Genomic DNA, 21492 nt, shown 5'->3' with positions numbered 1-21492 from the left:
TCGCTCTCGTGCAGAGAGACAGAGGGAGGACGACTCAGAGGCGTCAGGAGGAGGTACCACAGATTAGCACGCTTGGCTACATATGGTGTGAAAGAAGTTCAACATACATACACAGAAGATCGGGAAGGCAGCAGCAGCCACGCGGCGAGTGAGCAATTGCCCAAGCTCTGCAGTCCTCTACATATTCAGATATTATCGGCCAATGAATCGTGAGTGTTTACACGTGGGAAGAAACAGGAGCATCCCAGGAGAAAAAGCGACGCATGCGAGGGGGCAACACTCTATCCCATGAAGATGGAACGGGTGGAGTCCACTTTTTTTGCTGCACTGTCTTCTTCCAAGCCGGAATGAGACACTGTGACAGCCACGGCCACGGGAAGGGAGTTTGTGCGGTCCACCGACCCACTCCTCCGCAGTGCTGGATTACAGGCGCCGCCATATGCAGGCCATATGCCGTGCCCCCTAATTTAATTTCTTTTATGGGTCTCCTCGGCAACTGGACGTGAGCCCCCATGGCTACTTACACTTCCTAAATTAAAAACGGTTCCCCTGTGCCTCCGTTAGATTATAGATTTTAATTGTCTTTAAGCGCAGGTTTGGGATGGCCGGTGGCTCGGAGGAATGGCAATGACCGCGTCTTGTTCTCCGCTATGTTTGGGTAGTCAATGACTGAATCATTAAGTCTGACTCTGGACAAAAGTTAATTCTTAATTTGCGTTACTTAAGGTTAGATTTTGACAAAGCTGACAGTTGTCATATCGCAGTGGATATTGGTTTGAAGCCATAGAGTCTTTGTTAATACCAATCTCTCCTTTGAGGCCATGTAAAGAATTTCAGGAGATTGTCTCTTTTCGATGTCAGCAATATTGTCAAACACAAATGCTCGTCGTCTCTCCCCTTCTGATGAAGTGACCTGAATCCACTTTCATTTCATCTCATCGAGAATTACTGAAATTGTTCTTCCGAATGGAGATATCTGTCAATGTGTAAGTTGTACAAAATGCTCCTGCCAGAGTTTGAATCATTTAAAAAAAATGTCTATTAATTTCTGGCAGAGCTGTCCGGGGCTGAGCTATGGAAAATATATCTCTACCCCTAACCTCGCCCCACCACTGTTGACGGGGAGGAGGCAAGCTCCAGGGGGTTGGAGGTTAGGGGGCCCAGCACAATATTTATTGAGAAATTAATCCCTGGCTGGGACAATGAGCTCACGGCGCTTGAGCCGTCGTGAGTGAAACCTGGTTAAGTGTCCAATCCCAAAAAGGCCTGGAAAATTAAAAAAAAAACTTATTTTTCACAAATTATTTCTCTGACAGCCACATAAACACTGGATATTTCAGTTGACTGGCCATCATCAGTAAAGAAACATGTACACTTGTCAATTGGAATTAACAGATCCAAAAGGCACAATGGCATCCAAAACACATTATGCGTGGATAAGTTATATCGGACTAACCCACGTGAAAGATCGATTGCCAAAGAGCCCACATTAGATATCTCTGATTACAACAGGGTAAATGCCAATGCTAGAATCCCTCATCAACATCCGTAAATGAGACCAAGTCACCAGGATACTCCAATGCCTTCACTCGGTCCAAGTCCAATCCCAGATCAATTTCAAGATCCCACTCACCCTTTTCAAGATGCACCATGGCCTTTCTCCTGCCTATCTCTCCTTCTCATCTCACTCTACTCCCCTCCACGCACTCTCCTACCTCTCCCCTCTCATCTCACTCTACTCCCCTCCACGCACTCTCCTACCTCTCCCCTCTCATCTCACTCTACTCCCCTCCACGCACTCTCCTACCTCTCCCCTCTCATCTCACTCTACTCCCCTCCACGCACTCTCCTACCTCTCCCCTCTCATCTCACTCTACTCCCCTCCACGCACTCTCCTACCTCTCCCCTCTCATCTCACTCTACTCCCCTCCACGCACTCTCCTGCCTCTCCCCTCTCATCTCACTCTACTCCCCTCCACACACTCTCCTACCTCTCCCCTCTCATCTCACTCTACTCCCCTCCACACACTCTCCTACCTCTCCCCTCTCATCTCACTCTACTCCCCTCCACGCACTCTTCATGCCTCCACAGCCTGGAACACCCTTCCCTGAGTGCCGATGACTCACTATCACTGTTCAAGTACAGGCTTAATACATTCCCTTTTTTTCCATCTACGTATGACTGGCTGTCTCCATCTTCAAATAAACACGCTCATGGTGTCTGCACGGCATCCGGAGATGCGGTGGCATTTAGACCTCGCTATAATAAATCCACATCGGATTGAGTAATTGTACCACGGTGGTAATATTAATGATCCATCATCCATACACCCACACACCCACCCACCCACCCACACACCCACCCACACACCCACCCACACAGCCGCAGAGACTTCACTAAAACATCCAACCGCAGGGTAGAAGGCAGCAGAAGGTGATGGGCACGGATGTGCCTCTCTGTCCAAGTGAGAGACTGCCCCCTGCCGAGACGAGGCATGTACTATGTCTCCTTCTGGCGAACGGTTTGGTGAATAGCAACTTGAAAGGGTCTCCATCCACTGAACACGTAGGTTGGACATCGCGACCGATATGATTCATGATGGGAGGGGGGGTGTTAGATCTCGTAAATGTAAATGTGTCGTACACCCACCTCCACCCGACACAGACAATTATAAATCGTTCGGGTTTTCTCTCGAACACACCGCGGTGCTGAAGTACAGGAGTAACAGCTTGGCACGTTCTCTTCACTTGACAAATGCTTACCAATTGGCCGTGTCGGGTGGAGGGAGGTGGACGACACAATCCCCGCAACTCCGATTAGCGGCGTACGGTGCGAAAGAAGTTCAATATAAATATATACAACCAACACAATAACCACAATAACAACCACAACAACCACCATAACAACCACAATAAGAACCAGAACAACAACCACCATAATAACAACCACAACAACTACAATAAGAACCACAACAACGACCACCACAACAAAAACCACAACCACCACCACAGCAACAACAACCACAATAACAACCACAACAAACACAATTTCAACAACCACAACAACAACCACCACCACAACAATCACAACAACGACGACGAGCCGCAAGGACAGCCGGGACAGCCAGGGCAGCACTCAGGGGTCGCAGGTCACAATGCAGGTGGCCGAGGGCCCATTGACCATGGAGACAAACGCGACGCTCTCTCGCTGCTTCAGCGAACAACTGAGCAGTGCTCATCTCCACTGGCCGCCCAGAGCCAGTGGTGGAAATTCCACATTTCCTTTCCAGGGCCCTGGCCTTCTCAGCAGAACCGCTGCCGTTGACTTTGGGAAAAAGCATTACTCGTGTTATTGAGTCTCAGGAGACCCAAGTAAAGTTCTTACATTTGAATGTTTGGCCCTTTTCTAAGGAACGTTTCACAGTTGGGAGGAGATTTACAAAAAACACTCAACCATGCTAACAACACGAATACACCCTCAAAATTGCACTCACGATGCAATGCAGATAAATCGGTTACCCACTTGCTGTACTGCCACACAATGTCGCCAAACGCTCAGCCCGATCTTACACGTGTGCAGGTTAATAACGGAGAAACTATCCCAGCATATCTCACCGCGCCTCCAGGATGCAATGTTACCCATACCCACGCGTATAAAGTGCTGCGTGCAGTGTGACTTCCAGCTACTGGCAGGGGAACATTCAGGAAGTGATACCGAAGCCACATTGGGCTCACCTCTGAAAGAGACTTCCTCACCATGAACGTGACATTTACACTTCCGGCCACTCATCATCATCTTCGTCGTCGTTAGCCAGCCAGCGGTGTTACTTTTTTACTGATGTGTAAATCACAGTTGCTGAGCCCGTAGCACAGGCCCAACATTAGAATTGGCCAGCAACGAGCGGCACTGCTGAAGGCAAAAATAGATAAGAGTGAATGTTTCTTGAACGGAGACAGCTTGTGAGAAACGAGAGACAACGGGGGAGGGAATTCCAAAGTGCAGCCGTGCCAAGTAAGAATCGGAAAGGGAAGTGACTCGCTAACCTCCAGTGCGAGTGGCTGGAAGCACTGGGGGTGAGATGGTAATGTCTGGTAGGCAGATTCCTCAACATGGGTGGTGGAGGAATCAAGAAATGGCATTTACATGTGCCTTTGTATGTACATGCATCTATGCATTTGCGTGTCTGTCCATCTGTACGCCTGTGACTTTATCTTATCAAGACATTTACGCATTTCATTTACAAAAGCCACAAAACCATATGAAGAAAGTGTACAAATGGTAAAACCTCTTGTTGGTGTTTGTGAAATTAAACATTGAACCCAAGTCGTTCACGTTCGCTATTAACACGGACCTAGAGCACACTCAAGGCAAATTCTGACATTGTATCCAGTTGATGGGAAACTCATCGGGCAGAGATGTGCGTGCAGGCTACAAACAACCAAAACATAAAAAAATTAACCGAGATGCGATTCCTAGAGAGCATAACGCACGAGTGTAGCCAGGGCATGGGCCCTCCCGTGATGTCCTGCGTGCCACCTGACGTCACCGCACCATGTGCGCGTTGCACGCAGCCTTGCTTCGCAGGCCGGCGACTCAGATCGAGTCAAAGTCGTCTCCGCCGCGTTATCTTAAGACGCCAGAACAACGAGACAACATTACAACACCCGCATTTAGTCCTTGCTAGGAATAAGCACGCACTTCATTGAATATGCGAGATGGGTTTTCTGAAAATAGTTCCGTTGCATGATGTAACCCAGGCAGTGTAACAACATATCTTGCAACTTATCAGTCCTGTATAACGATCACTGCCCTGCCCGCTGCCTTGTAAACGTGTAAAGTATATCCGAGCCGTGCCCCAAGGGCTCTGCGTGAGTACGCTGTGTGTACGATGTGATGGCGAGGTGTGGTGCTTCTTTTGCCAAAACGCGCAGCCTACACGGCACAGCAGGCGGCAATTAACGTGGTCAAACGTGGCGCTTGAACTACAACAACAACATACTCTCAGGTTTTTCAGTAAAGTCACGTAGGTAAAAAATAAATAATAATAATAAATATAATAAAAATTAAATAATAAATCACGTGATTTGTTATGAACGTGATTTATTATTTTCTATTATTTTTTATTTTATTTTTTACCTACGTGACTTTACCGAAAAAACCTAAGAGTATGAATCCTTGCAGTCACGAAAGCTTGAAATCTAGAACAACAACACAATGAGAGCGCGTTGCAACGACTTGCCAAGTCGGCAAGAGGCGGTGCAACAAAATCCAATGTTGTAGCGTACTGCGCTACAGCGTCTATGCCACCTCGCACTGCCCAGCGTGGTGAAGTTTCTCGACCAGGTCACCCCCACGAGTCGCATTGTGTGGGGGGTGGGGGGCTCCTCATCCAGCAGTGGATTAACACAAACTACCACCCGCTGTGCTCTTGTGTTCGTGGTCCATGGTGGCGATGTGAAATTGCCCTTTCGCCGAGTCTAAAGAGCACTCTTTCAATCTTGATTTGAAGCTTTCGTAACTGCAGGAATCCATACTCTTTGGTTCTTTCGGTAAAGTCACGTGGGTAGAAATAAAATTAAATATTTCTAACTCAATATTTCTAACTACGCACTCTTTCGTGAGAAGCCTACTGCATTGGGACCGGATGGGATCTCTCTTGTCAACATTAAAATATAACAATAGGTTTGACCCTTTCAGAGCATAAAACAGGTGTGCTAAGATACTCATACTCTGAGATTTTTCGGTAAAGTCACGTAGGTAAACATAAATAAAAATAAAAATAATAGAAATAAAATTATAAATCACGACGTTTCGGAGGCAACACAAGTCTCCGTCATCAGGTGGGACCGTCACAGCTAAATTTACTGTATCAAGATGTTTAAAACACCAAACAGAATCCGTTTTCAAGGAATCCTGTCTGCATTAACCACACGTACCTGTGGTGAACGTGCAAACAACCACTTCGGTTTGATAATTCGTCGGCCTGACGAATGAAATCCGAACCCGTCCTGGATCCCGCCGTTTAACAACCACTTTGGGATGGTCAAATGACCCTCGCATCAGACAGCGTGGGGAGACCTTCATCCAGCAGTAGATTGAGGAAGCCCTGTGAATTACTATTCCTGTAGAGTGTAATGATCGATTTGTGGGTGATTTATATCGTGATGTTACCTATGGTTTAGTGTATTTAATAGTAACACGTTCCGAGTATCATTCTTTAAAATTGTAATGCTGCTATTAATTTATGTTGATTTAAAATTAATTTCTCTGCAGTGTTTACCAAACCCCCATCTCCCCATCTTAACCCTTGTGCCAGGGTACAGTAGTACATCAAATCGAATGTGTGATCTTGTCAACTCTAAATTATGTATTGCCCCGCAGTGCAAAGGGGGCGATCTCCACCTAACAACTCAATCAATCTCTCTTTTCCCTGCATCGCCCACTCTCTCTCTGCTCTGCTCTGAAAATGTGCCGTCGAGAAGTTATATGCATCGCATTGATTGTTTAACAACAGTAAAGCCGGTTTGGGCGGCACGCGGTTGCAGGAAGGGGTGATCAGAGACGAGGGTTGAGACTAATCACGGAGTGGCAGCCAAATGAGGGAGTCTCCACTCGGGGACTCTGAGTGGTTACCAACATATCTGGACCTGCGGACGACTGTCAACGATCAAACTGGCGGACCACAATTCCCCGACAGCATGTTTATCACAATGAAAACTACTGTACTATACTCTAAAAGCAACGTAAAAAAAGTTACATAAAAAACCATACAGACTATTGATTTGCTTTTTATTGACTTCAATGAATGTTGCTAGTTGTACAAATGCTACACAATGGTGTGTTGTGATGAACAAAAAATATCTAAGTTATCTGCAAGAGTTCTGCGGACCACTTCCCACAGCCTTGTCAGTAGACCACAGAGGTTGTGAAACAATGTCACAGAGGATGAGGTCAGCTCGCGTGCACGAAGATGGATTGGTACATTACTGGACTGTGAGAGATTGTGATGGATTGGGGCAGGGCTTCAGTGTTCGATTGACCATAGTTGTTGATATTGTTTTGGGTTCTCAAGCACAAATCACGAATGCCGCCTTATTGCAGAAAAATGAGGCTGACGTTTCAGACAACGCGCCTTCTTCAGAGCAGAGAGGGCAGAGCGATTGACTCATAGTTGGGATTTGACACTTCCCATTGGCGAGAAATTGTATCAACAAGGTGCCCATTACATCCACTTCATTAACACTCATTTTATACTACGTGGGGTTAATATCATCCGGATCTGTCCGAGTCGGCGAACTGGAAAACATTTCCGCAACCGGCACGCCACATCCAGTATCCCTCTCGCTACGGCTTTGGCTACTAGCCACGTGCCTCCCGCAGTCTGCCAGCGACCCAGAAAATATTCCATGAGAAACTAAGCCCTGCATCTCGTGCTATTTAGCAAATCACAGTAATCATGCCTATGGATGTGGATGTGCGTGATCTAACATATAATCTTGGCTCAACGTTGAAACATTGTTTCCTAATGAAGCCTGAGTCTCAGGAGCCTTTTGGCGACGGAGGTACATTCGCAAAATCAAATAATCAACCCATTACCCTCATTTGGCGCTCGGGGTGGTAGTAATTATTCCCGTCCGTGCGTGATCCACCAATTCCATATCTGAGCGGAAGGATTAAATCAGGGCTGTGCCGCCACGCCTAAGCGCATAACGCGTGGATGGTAATTGCGGGGGCATAACCCAGTGACTGCGTGCAAGACAAGGAAGAAAAACCATGCATATGCACGGGTTCTCTAACGAATTCTATAACACTATACTAAACGTTTTATTTTACTGTACCGGGTAAGGCCCACTGAGCTATACTGTATATCTCTCTTTTAGAAGCCACCTGGCCACAAACAATAGCTCAACGAAGTAGTCTACATTTTGACTTTAAACTTTCGTGACTGCAGGAATTCATATTCTTGGTTCTTTCGGTAAAGTCACGTAAATATAAAAAAAATTTAATTGTAAAAAATATTCTTTTTAATTGTATCATATTTTTACTTTCTTATTTTATTTTCTATCTACGTGACTTTACCGAAAGAATCAATAATATAAGTGTCTCATGACGTGGACATTCATAGCAGCCAAATACTCTAAATGCGCAATGTCGATTCTAAATGTAGAGGGGAAAAACCGGAGGACCCGGAGAAAAATCCATGTGACCACTGGGAGAGAGAAACGCAAACTCCAAATATACAGGCGTCAGGGTCGGGATCGAACCCATAACTTCCTGTAAACTGCGCGAGGTAGTTAACATCTCACCACCGGGAAGCTAGACTGAATCACAATTAGGCTTCTCCAAGTGCAATGCTAATGGCTGCATCCGATAGATTCAAGACACATTCCAAAACCCCTTGCAGTTCAACGTGACTGTATATGTATAGCAGCAGTCAAATACCATAAACGCGTGATGTCGATTCTAAACGTGTAGAGGCGGGGGGGGGGGGAAACCGGAGGACCCAGAGAAAACTAGACGCGACCACGCGTTTGTTCTCGAGATGACGCTCCAACATCACGCGCCGTGCGGCTTCACCTCTCCTCGGTGAAGTCCACCCAACGCGGTCCGAACGCGTAAGGTTTTCCGTAATGTTGGATCATCGTTTGCGAGAGTTATCGTGACCCATCCTCCCGTTACAGACGGACAGGCGGGCGGAGCAAATCAATGCATTAATCGAAGCTCCCAACACGCGTCTCGTCTTACAGGAAACTCCTGGCTCGCGTGACAGCCCGAGACGGACACGGCCGGTGAATGATGCTGCCACTCGATAAGAGCCATTTCTTTTTTTGTTGTCCTTTGGCCCGCGTCTTCCTTGAGTCACTTCTTCAATTGGATGTGCTCGCACGTGCCACTGATCAAGAAACCCGTGCCGAGCAATGTACATGTAGCGGTGATTTAATGAGGTGGCTTCTACAAAGGGGGTGTAACGAGTTAAACTTCCTGAGCGCGTCCGATCTCGTCGAATCTCCGAAGCTGTGGCAGGGTTGAGCCTGGTTAGTACTTGGATGGGAGACTGCCTGGGAGTAACCAGATGATTGTCGGCTTAACAGCTGCAAGGTGACCAGCGAATGACAGCGCAACGGATCCATGAATCGATCTGTGCGGAGCGATAAGAGTTACACGTGGCAGGGTTGTTCTCCCACAGCTGGAAGCGAAACTCACGTTCACGGAATTGGCCACACGTGCACGTATGTTGAACTTCTTTCGCACCGTAAGGAAGCCGGCAGTGCGAATCGGAAGGTGCCCTCCCGAACGAGAGTCTTGAGGACTCGGGGAGGCTTATCCCAGGGTGAATCGAGGTGGGGGCGGGGGGTTAGATTTTTACAAAACCTAAAAGAAGTGAAACCGAAAGTTGCCGCATTCGGGCAAAGTCGCCGGCTACCGGTTTCAACTTTCAAGAGGCCAACGATCTCTCTAAACTAAAATCGCCCCCAACTCGGATGGAGGTCTTCGCTACAGCAACACTCAACACTCGACATGACACGGCAAAGACAAAGGCCCCCGCGTAGCCTTAACAGACTTGGGGCAAGTACTGTTCGCGAGCACCTAATGAAGGCCGGCACGGCATACGGAGGGGGTGGGTGTCTCCCCAGCGGTGATGTTTACACACCGCACCGGGTACTCATTTGAGGCTGAGTCGACCGAGGGGAGGAGGCCCAGGACCGATTCAGACAATCGTCACTGGTGTTGGCCGTGAGCGGGAATTGAACTCGGGTCGCCGGGTTCGTAGCGCCGCGCGCTAACCGCTGCGCCACCGCTCCCCACGCAACACTCAGTCAGCTCGGACTCACGAGAACAACAACAGCAACAACAACAGCGTGCGTCACGAAGTGCGGTCACCACGGCTATAGTGCCAGGCTAGGTGCACACTTTGAGGTGCGCCGACATAGACATCATTTCCACATAGATACAGACACAGAACAAAGACATGCATACGTACGTACATACACACAAACACACGCTTCGCGACATACATACATACAAGAACTATTGGGGCAAGTACTGAGCGAGCACACCTAAGTGCACACCTACACACAACACACACAACCTTAAACAACAACTAAATCAGCAGACAATGCAGTCACCGCCTTCCTATGGCCTGTCACATTGCGAGCGCTCAAGCGACAAACCCCAGCTTCATGTTCCACGTGGGGTCTCTACGATCATTATTGCACTTTAGGCGAAGGTCCTGGGGAGACAAAGACGGCCGGCCAAGTGCTCGACGTCAAACCCCGGCAAGTCACTGCGGCTCTCACCGCGCTCACCTGTACGAGAAGAGCTGGTGGCAACCCCGTACCTGTGCGCGATTTCGTCCGACTTTGGGGGTTGACGCGTCTCTCTCTCCCTCTGTATAGGTGTATCTGTGCGTGTCTCTCTCTCTCGCTCTATAATTTGTGTGTATGTGTGTCTGTGCGTGTCTCTCTCTTTCGCTTTGTATAGCGTCTGTGCGTGTCTCTCTCTTTCGTTTTGTATAGCGTCTGCGCGTGTGTCTCTCCTCTCTCGCTCTGTATAGTTGTATGGAAGTGTGTGCGTCTCTCTATCTCGCTCTGTATAGTTGTGTGTGTGTGGGGGGGACCTCCCCGGGTATAGACGGGGGGGGGGGGCTGGTCTCTCCTTCGTCCCAGACGCGCCCTCGTGGGGAGGAAGGTGTGGGGGGTGGCTGTGGATACAGCGGAGCGGTGGGACGGATGGGGGTGGCCGCAAGGCGTGGCCGCGTTGGAGGCTCGGCAATGGAGTTGGGAGTCGCCACCCCCCCTCCACCTTCAAACCAACCCGGGCGAGCGACTTCGCCTTCCCCATCACGCCCAGCGAGGCCACGCCGGGCCCTCCCAAAACTTGGCGGTGGCGGTTCGCACACGACGCTGAGTCCTTTCACCGCAAGCGGATTTGGCCTCGCGACTCCCTTTGACGACGCTTGCTTTGCGCAGGGAAAGCCACGGTAAACATCGCCAACGTTGGAATTATGGTTGGAATCGTTCGGTCAACGTTGGCCAAACGTTCCATCCTCTTTGGTTCTTACCTACCTACGTGACTTTACCGAAATAACCAAAGAGTATGGATTCCTGCAGTCACGAAAGCTTCAAATCAAGATCAAACGTTCATCTTTACCGGGGCATCACGATCTCAAGACTCCAAAATACAAGGTGCAGTATTAAGCTGCGGCCGCCGAACGCAATTTTACCAAATAATGAATTATAATATTATTGGCGACCATGACTGAGTGACACAAAACCTAATGCTGTTTTAGAATGGCTAGACATATTCATACGTATGATCGACCTAACAATATAATTAGAAAAAAATCAGACTACCCAAACTTCCAGATTTTGGCTGTCAAAAGACCCCTGGGTCAGCCTACAGTTCGATACTGTCGTGATTTGAAGCTTTCGTGACTGCAGGAATCCTATACTCTTTGGTTCTTTCGGTAAAGTCACGTAGGTAGAAAAATAATAGATCACGACGTTTCGATCGCAACACAAGCAATCGTCATCAGGTGGGACAACCACTGCTTTACGTCTCATTAAAGCTTAAAAACCCACCATCCTCATCATCAGTGAACCGAGCAATTTTCCCTTCCTGTGGTGCGACTCGAACAGCGATGAGTGAGAGAATCCCGCAATTTCTAGACAACCGTGTGTACTCGGATCCACGAAACGGTTGTTGATGCCATTTCGTCGACAGGATACTGTCAATCAACGCTTCCACCTGCCCACAACACGTGCACAGGTGGGCACAGGTGTGCATGCTTTGACTTGGGAGGATTAGTAACGCAACAATAGCGGCGGTGTGACGCTGTGCTTTGTGCGCTCGAAAGGTTGCGAGTTCAAATCGCACTCATCCGGAGCCAATGAAATACGGTACTGATTGGTGGGAAGTCAGCGGTGGTCTTCACGTCCAACTCGCATCTAAAGCCAAAAACACCTGGTAATCCCTGGCAAGTTTCCTATCCAAGTACTAACCTAGGCTGGACCCCGCTTAGTTTCCGAGACCCATAGGTCGGGTGCAATCAGGGTGACTTAATTTATCCGATGGAACAGACTGCCACCATACCTCAGCCCCTGCCATGGAAATGTGGAATGTACACCACTTGATCAGGGCTGCTGATGAAGAGGAGCATCTCTCCATTGCTCGTTTTTGAACTCCACATCTTGACGTCACAGCCACAAACAATACCGATACCCCGCCATTCGCCACAGAGTCACGGCGACTGTGCCAGGCCAGGTGCACTTTGAGGCCACGTGAAGTGTCGAAGGCTCGCTGACAAGAGGTCTCGGGACAGACCCAGGTGCCATGGGCTGGCTGACTGAGATGACCGGTAGATGCATCAGCTGTACCCCCTACTGTACCAACTTGCTGCATTTTATCTGCCCGGCGCTCCGCTCGTTGTTGTGAGCGTCGCTCCTCTGCCTCCAACTGCCCAGTAGCAGCGTCCTTCACGAGCCTCCTCCACAGAGGCCGATCCTGACACCGCTGGTACCAGTCTTCGGCAAGTCCACTCAGCTCCACATCCTCCATCTCTTCTCCAGCCATAACCCACACCACACCACCTTCATCAATCCCCCCCCCCCCCCCCAAATTTGAGTGATGGAAATATTGGCACCCCCCCCCCACCCAAAAAAAATTCAGACCTTTGTCAATATTTGAGCGTGGCCTTGGCACACTATAGAATGCTGTAATCTACACCCTTAATCATCCAGTGTGCAACCCAGCTCGGTACACTTATTTACTTAATAGTTTTAAATACGAAGTGTAAAGTCTGCACAGTTTATCCGTTATTGTCTACTGGATCTAACCCGAGTTGGTTGCGGTGTGTGGTATGTGCGATGAGAAGTGAGTTGGACCTACAACACAATGCAGATCTGTGCACATGCATCTGTACAGCCATTGGTCAATCCACTGCTGGATGAGGAGCGTTCCGACGTAGTGTGTGGGTCGTGGGGGTGATTTGACCATACTCACCAAGCTGGTTGGTGATGGTGAGCACAGACAGGAAGCATGCAAGTACAGTATAACAATATATTGTGCTGCACTGCCATCTGCTGCCCTCTGCATAGCCCCGCAGCCTTTAACAATTTAATGTGCAGAGGTCACCCATCCAAGCACTATCCAGGTTCGACACCTGCTCGGATTCTGAAATCTAACAGGGCACATCCCAGGTGATTTGCTCATGGTGCAATGTGGATTTCTATCGCCGAAATACAACCGCATCTCAGGATGCTGCACGGAGTGAATGGCGCGTGTTGGAAAGAGAGCCGATGATTGATCCAGATAGAAGGAGCGTTTGGATGCGTCCGTGTGTGTGCTTGCGTGTGGTGTGTGCGCGTGTCAGGCTCGGCGCACTGAGAACCTCGTGCGATGTCTCAGGCTCGCTGTCAGGTGATCACGTGGCAGGCCCAGGTGATCACGTGACAGGCCCAGGTGATCACGTGACAGGCCCAGGTGTTATGGGTCAACACCTCACTTGGCACATGCACTGCGGTCACGTCTCGATGGTTTTGCGATGAATGGCGGCTGCTGCTGTTGTTGTGTGTGCGAGCGGTTCGTCTGACAATCACTCCGGCGAATTAACCGATAACATCTGTGTCTGCCCGGTGACCTGCCAAAGAGCTCTCGGCATTTCACATGGCTTCAAAGTGCACTTAGCCTGGCACAAGCACCGTCGTGATGTCACCGTCAATTAGGGGCAAATGATAGCAGATGTGCGTGCGTACGAACGTCAGTAAATAACAACAATCCAAGCCGACTCAAACATCAACAGCACGGACCTAATCGCGATGACAACAAACGTGGTTACACTTCATTTATTTCGAACACGAACGCGTAAAACAGGATTGTCATGCGGTCATTACACATGATCATGACCGAACGGGCCAATGTCTATCGGTGAATAAAAGCACAAATTATCTCGGCAATATAGGATCGTGCATGTGGCAGGATGGTTCGTCTCGTGCAGAGTGCTACGCATGCGTGCGCGCGTGCATAACCCAGCGGAGGGTTCCACAATTTACGTTTGACGGTCGTGTCCGCTGCGCAATGGTCAACGCAACCACGCTCAACTTTACGAGCCCCGCACGTAAAAAATATAAAACCCCTACGAAGGCGACCGTTGAAATTAGAAATTTGCTTTGCGGGTGCACGGGAAGGCGATAAAACGCTGCTGCTGCAAAAAATAAAACCCCCGTTGCCACCGATTGACTCTCGACAGAGATTTGTCGAGGCCACTTCCAGAGCATTAGTCAAAACAAAATCACCACCTTCATCATTCACAATGGCTGCTGACAAATATAAAGTAAAAAAAATCAACACCCATGACCGACACTGGGAAGGGGAGGCTTTCATCCAGCAATGGATTCTTCACAAAGGGATGCACATTATTATATTAGCCCTGTGTATCATCCAGTTTGATGGCGGCCTCCCCACGTCGTGTCGACAGAGCATGTTTGATCATACTTCACCATTCTGGACAGTCAGATTCGTGAAAGGCGGGGGGGGGGTATACCCATGACCGGTGTAGATATCGGTCCCCATCGATATCCGCATTCTGATGAGCTCCCCCCCCCCTCTCCTCCCCCTCAACTTGCCTTTTTAAGGGATTACATCTTGAATCATTGCCTCACTTGATGCAGCTAATCCGGCTGTGACGGTCCCACCTGATGACGGAGACTTGTGTTGCCTCCGAAACGTCGTGATTTTTGCTTTATTTTATTTTTATTAATTTTGATGTTTTACCTACGTGACTTTACCGAAAAAACCTAAGAATATGAATCCGTGACTGGGATTCGAACCCGGAACTGCTGTGTTTAACGCAGTGCGCTAACCACTGCCACACTATATAGTAAACGGGCTTGTGTAATAGTTGTACCGTACACATTTTTTCGGCTCAACTTTGTATTATTCTATTCGCTTTTGTATCCAAGGTCTCCCTTGCAAAGGAGACGCAGTCCCCATGTGGCTCTGAATAGTTGGCCTCTTATTTCCACACTGCAATGCAGCGCTGCTCATTCATTGTGCAGGAAATAGCCTCGTCGTCGTATCGCAGCACGGCGAGAGATGGCAACAGCTTGGGGAGGCATCCATGCAGCAGTGGATAGACCACGGCTGAGAATGAAGGCGGTGCGAATGATGAAGATGGCGAGTCTGTGTGTACTGTACTTGCACACAACTTTCAATGCAGTCTCTCCATAAAAAAAATCAAACACACATTTCGAAAATTGTATATGATATCACCAACCTTCACCATGGCCACATGATTAGTTTAGCTTAGGCGTAATTACGTAGATGTTGCAAATACTGGACCTCAATTTAAGTGAATGGTGGTCGCCTTAAAAAGAGCTCAATCTAAAGTGAAAGGGGATCCATTCAAATCCAACACGTGTCACTTTCAACAAATACAAGACAGTGAATTCGTAAGGCTGCGCTGGCAGCATTGAACTTAGTAGCAACACATACTTGAGAGCAGCCACTGCGAATGATTATGCACTTTGCCAAGGCCCTCGATATATCTGTGTGTATATACACACACACACACACGTCACGATAGGTAGAATGTGTATTGTATACATAAATCATGCAGCACAAGCCCCTAAGCTACAGCCAAACGTGAGACTGGCCCAGGATAGTGGTTTTAAAAATGAAAGGCAAAGATGCAGCGCTGAAAATTACGAGCCCACGTCACTTTTGGAGGCAGGGGCCTGAACTTCGGAGCTCCAGACCCCATCGGTAAGTATTTTGGCCGACTCGTTCCACACTGGGTAGACGTCTTTGAAGAGGTTTCCAAGGACAGCCCCAGTACCGTACCGATCCCTGGCATACGACCCATCACACCTCCTCCGAGTGTCCAACCCAGGCAAGCGGTAGGGCAATGTGTGTACGTTGAACTTCTTTCGCACCGTACGTAGCCAACCGTGCTAATCGGAGGTGCGGAAATAGCTAGGGAATCTAGCAGCGTGCAAGATGGAGGAGGGCAAACTATCAAGACAGGGAATGGAGTGGCACCGAAACAATTTTAATTGTGAGATTTTCTCCGAGAACAAGGCATCTGTGTACAAGGGAGGTGGGCCGGATGTCACTGCTGACATCCTGGGTTCGAATTCGGGCAACTGCCAGTGAGTAAGGAGTTAATGGTCTCAAGCCGGTAAAAAAAAATAAACCCAACAAATTGAATTTGGTTTGGAGTTAATTTGGATGAATTCTAACCGTGAAACTTTAAAATAATCGGTTTGAACGTCACACGACCTTTTGATAGCAGAGTGTGTGTGGAAAGTGCGACCACCACTTGAGGGCTGAAGCAATTCTGCAGCCGTGATCCAGCACACGGGGTCGGCTCTGCTAGGCGAGCTTTCCGAATGGATTCCTCGTCTCGTGATGACGCCGATGGCACGATTGGAACAAAAAAAGATTAACAGAACACTTTCAAGAATAAAGAAACTTGGCACAATAAGAATCCGCTGTCGGCGTCTGATGGATCGTAACAGCCGAGCTCGGGGCAAGTTCCGTTCCCTTACTCCCCCAAACCTCTCGTGGCAACTTCTGTTGCATCCACCCAGACCGCACATACTAAATATGTTGTGAATGGGTCCTGACACGCGAGACCATCGGGCAATTGTGTACTTACTATCCGCAAGGTTTAAAACCGCAATGACTGCAAGACGAGAAAAGGAGTGATCGTAAAGTCAGCGGTCATATAACCGTCACGGGGTTTTGTTTCCAATGGGAAATCTTGGCCCGTTTTATTATTCGATTATGAAGTGTTTTAAAATTGTATTAAATAGAATTGTTAAGGTACAACCCTGCAATTACTCACTGGAGCCACTACTGGCGGAAGGGTTTCGACTCCTGGGGAGTTCCGAGAGCCCCCGTCGAGGGTATGTCGACTGCTCCTTCACGCTGGACAAGTAGGTCTTGGAAAAGGTGGGAATGCCCACCACGTTAAATCACCACATTGCGAGCTGATCGACTAGACTATTAAACAGATCAGGTGTTTAAAAAATATAAAAATGTGCCCCATTTCTACCCACATTTATATTTTTTATACATAAAAAGGCATCTGAAAATAATGAGACATGTTAATCGTACAAAGTGGAATCGGGTCTCCGCCAATCGGGACTGTAAGTCCACCAGTGAATTCGGTTCATGGGCATGACAACGCAATTCAACGAACCGTCGCGATAATGTTGCGTTGCGATATGATTCTGGAAGGGATTTTTTTGCTGCTGTAACATTACGGCGTGGGGTTCGTTTCAATATCGCTTTTGTCGTGAGCTTCAATCGATGAATGTATACATCGGTACACCTCGAATCAAGATAAAACTCCACTCCCATGGACTTTTCGATCACCCCCGGTCAAAAACGAAGCTCACGTTGACCATTAAAACTCGAGTAATAAAAATGTTTTACAAGCGGATAGTGTGTACATATATATCATGTGCAGTGTGTGCGTGTGTATATATAAGGTATTTAATAATGCCTTTGACAGGCTACCTTCACGGCAAGTTTTGATCGTGGTAAGTTAAGTAACAGTAGGCTGGCACGACTCATTCAATTTGTCTACAACGCTACAGTAAAAGCACTTTATAGGAAATAAAAAAAAACCTCAAATACGCACCCTAAAAACCAATATACTCCATTTAGTGTTGGAGAGCGTAGAGTGTAGTTTACTTAGTGAGCAACTACTAAGGTTGACACGGCCACAAGAGGACACTTGCTTCGTTTACCCGGGGAAGCCTCGCAGAGTCCCAGGACTTATTCAGGGGGGTCCTGCTAAGTTTTGACAAAAGGGGGTGATGTTGATGCTGCCACGTGTAATCCCACATTTGAGTGATTTGCAACAACATTTTTCAGCATCGGGATGTTTTTGACCAACACCAGTTACATTTAACAACTGTTCCGGCCAGTTCCACACCCAGCTACCTTCAACTCCCCCTGTGCCTATGTTAACACACCACAGGCGGGTACTCATTTAATACCGTGTTGACGTAGGGGAGGCCCAGGACAGGTTCAGATACCTCTTGCCACGAATGTTAGTCACGGCCGGGTATCGAACCAAGATCACCGAGCCCACAGTGCGGTGCGCTAAATTCTACGACAACAAACATCCCCCATACAGCCTTCTCCAGAAGCATTTTGCTTCTAGAGAACGCCTTTGAAGGCCGGCACGGCACACGAGGGGGTGGGTGGATAACACCACGCCCGGCCGCTTTCGTCTCTCTCGTGGAAATGTTTTTACATTGTACCAGGTACTCATTTGAGGCCGAGTCGACCTAGGGGAGGCCCAGATAATCGTCACTGGTGTTGGCCGTCAGCGGGGATCGAACCTCGGGTCGCTGGGTTCGTAGCGCAGCGCGCTAACCGTTGCACTACCGCTCCCCACAGATGCTACAAAGACACACGCACACACGCATACACGCACGCACGGCGCTATGGAGCGATTGCCAAGGCGTCATTCCAGCTACCCATCAGGTAAGTTACACAACGCAGAGAAAGGCACTTAAATCAATGAGATCAGGCAAACTGGCATGGGCGTCTTAAACTCACATCTCCTCCGAGAATACTAACAACAACAAAAACACCACATTATATAAGTAAAGCAAGACAACAAAGCATATCATAGTAAGGCAACGTTAAAAAAAATCCTCCTCCAAGACCACGATGATCCCAAGGCATTGGACGTGAAACGCCAGCGCAGTGCGAGAGAGAAGGGAAGAGCCCACGAGCACAGATACGTCGCCAAGCCCGAATTGCCCTCGGCGCGCAGGCAGGTCACGGAGTCTCGCCACGGTCTAATTTCTCCTAAAAATCGCCGGCAAAGGAGCGGCAAGCACGGTAATTCACGGACGAGGGCCGGAACAGGACGCAATCAGCGTGCACGCTTTTAAAAACCCGTAGACGCGAATGAAACGTTAACCGGGCACGGCACCTCGACTCGTTGTGACGCGTGCAGGCGACGCTGCTGCTGTCTATCGTGCGAGTGCTTTTATATTGCGGATTCCGGAGAAGGGACCAAATGTTCGAAGCAGGCGATAGAACGCGTAGTTTCTCGCGTTGCTATTAACTTTCACCTTCCTTCCTATTATCGCCGTCGCAATTCAACCGCAGTGGAGACATAAGCGGCACGCAGTGGAGACAAATAATATACAAGCGCGCGCAGCCTGCGGTGAGCAGGCGCCAATCGGCACAGGGAATTACGTGCGGCACAATAAGGTGGCACGTAGCGTGGAGATGAAGGTAGCCAGCGAACTCGCACACCAGGCACAAACTTTCGAGCGAAGCGAAGTGCGCAGCTTGGGATGGGAGAGTGCTCTCACGGCGAGATTTGTTACAAGGAACACAGCCGACACCAACATTCACGCATCGTTAACCATCGTGCGGAAGATACGGCTAGATGAGATCAGACTAAGCACGTGCTCGCAAGGCCGATCATTCGTGCAGTCGGTGTCAACCCCTGTGGGAGATGACCACCGTCGTCGTGATTATCGCGGCCATCGTCCGTGCTGACATCGTCGCTGTTACGGCTGCTGTGACGACCACTGTCACCGTGGTGTCGTGGCCATAGCCGTTCCATGATTTAAAAGTCGGAGTAATCATCGAATTGTATTTAAGATTATCAAATTAACCAGGGGGGAGGTCGAGTGAGATTTACTATTAATTGCATTAATCATAATCAACGGCCATGATTTCTCTACAACTCATTTACTACATTATCACCGATTATATACGACTATATATCATTGTACGATTGATTACATATGTAGTGTTACATTTGAGGCATTACATAGAATTGCCTGCTCTTGCAAATAACATTACGGGGCTGTTCCCAATCAAGCCTCAGAGGCTCAGTAATACATTCGCCAAATAAATTAGCGGGCAGCTGTAACGGGGATCGAACCGTCGCTTCCCATGCTAGCTGGCCGAGCGGTGAGTGCACTTACCGCTCGGCCAGCCGGCCGGGGCTCATGAGAATGAACGTCAGGGAATAAAGATTACAAAGAGAAAAGGCTGCAACCTCAAGGTGCTCGTGTCTGGGTTTTGGCCACGGCAGGTGACCGACTGGGCATCAGCACCGGGCGAGAACGAAGTGGAATACGGCGGTCGGCAAGAGAGTGGTGTGGTTTGACGCGACGAAACGGCAGGCGATGCGGAGGTGGGGGCGGTGGGGCTGATGCACGAACCGCTGATTAGTACGGGTCCGACTTGAGCTTGCGGTACAGACAGCAAGTGAATATCATCCCCAGCACCTGGGAACACACAGGGGAGAGGGTATGGCACGGGGGACGAGGAGGGAGAGTGGAAGCCAGTGAGAAATCGGCAGAGATAGAGATGACAGGACGAAAGTGGGGAAGGCAGGACACAATTAACCAGATGTACAGATTAACTCGATTTTTATTATTTCTATCTATACTGCAAACCATGTAGCGCCGTAGGCTGTTATGCACTATTTCTAACCTCTATGGTCTCTTCACCAACCCACAAACAGCGCAGCAAACAACCCTCACAAACCGTCTGGAATGAGGAGACTTTCATCCAGTAGTGGATCGGCTAAGGGCTGTAAATTATAAATTTTATTTTAACAGTGGAACAAAGCAGCAATGCTTTCAACTGCAGGCTGAACCCAGGAGTTTATTGATCGTAGCACCGTGCAAAACAACTCCCTATTCGGGGGAAAACCGGAGCATCAACTTCCCTTCACACAGCAACGCTCGGTCACAAATTCAACATCGGATACCGGATTCACAAACGGGGGTCAGACATCCAGCGCAGACTTCAACCCAGGGCAGCACTTAATGACCGCAATTTCCTTCGCATAATTCTGCACGTGGATTGAAACTAATAATTTATATATTTTTTCCCCGGACCAAACGCTGTTTAAATGTAATTGAATATTCCAGCTGAAAGCCAGAAACACCAATTAAGACCCAGGATTCAGTTTGCATCTCTTCCCCATTCGCTTGATTAAAAGTATGCAGGAAGTTTTTTTTTCTTTCCCAGCGACGTGACAGTTTCAGTTTCGGAACAATGAAAAGAAAATATATTTTCTCCCGAGGATTTGACGCCGAAAGATTTCCTCAAAAGTGTAACCATTTTATATAATTGTACTATTTTGCATTCTCGTGACAGGACGAACGAGCGGTGTTATTTTACGCTCGGGGGCAAAAGGCCGACGACGGTTTACCCCAAGCAACAGAACAATTACACTCAACCAGGAACAACCTCAACAGCCGTCACTGCCAGTGCAGCCAATGAACTTGGTGAACGCATCAGGCAGGGCCCACGGCATTTCCCCACTAAGTTACAAGATTGGTCGGGGGAAAACTCGGCAGCCCTAACCCTAACAAATTGGAAAAATCTCAAATAAATTCCGATTACCTTGGTTGTTTTTTTTTTCTCTCGTCCTCCCATCACCAATTATCTGTCGTTTAAAATAACGGGTTCAGGATGCCCTCGCTTCCTAC

At 48.5% G+C, this 21492-nt stretch overlaps 2 protein-coding genes across 6 annotated transcripts in view; both read right to left on the bottom strand.

The window, feature by feature from the left end:
* Positions 1-10631, bottom strand: part of LOC133351333 (tetraspanin-4-like) — a 179738-nt gene extending 169107 nt beyond the window's left edge. The window contains exon 1 of one of the 2 annotated variants that reach the window (XM_061566442.1): positions 10309-10631. The gene's annotated coding sequence lies outside the window, so the exon portion shown is untranslated. The remainder of the gene's footprint in view (positions 1-10308) is intronic. The other variant, XM_061566443.1, reaches the window with a different exon arrangement.
* A 3198-nt stretch (positions 10632-13829) lies between these two features.
* Positions 13830-21492, bottom strand: part of LOC133351520 (CD151 antigen-like) — a 32539-nt gene continuing 24876 nt past the window's right edge. For all 4 annotated transcript variants that reach the window (XM_061566790.1, XM_061566793.1, XM_061566789.1 and 1 more), the window contains exon 8: positions 13830-20277. In XM_061566790.1, the coding sequence (XP_061422774.1) occupies positions 20218-20277 (60 nt within the window). In that variant the 3' untranslated portion in view covers positions 13830-20217. The remainder of the gene's footprint in view (positions 20278-21492) is intronic.

The sequence above is a fragment of the Lethenteron reissneri genome, chromosome 37 (assembly GCF_015708825.2).
Source record: "Lethenteron reissneri isolate LAM-NWPU_2019-01 chromosome 37, ASM1570882v1, whole genome shotgun sequence".
NCBI classification, from domain to species: Eukaryota; Metazoa; Chordata; class Hyperoartia; order Petromyzontiformes; family Petromyzontidae; genus Lethenteron; species Lethenteron reissneri.
This window is presented reverse-complemented; position numbering and strand designations above follow the sequence as displayed.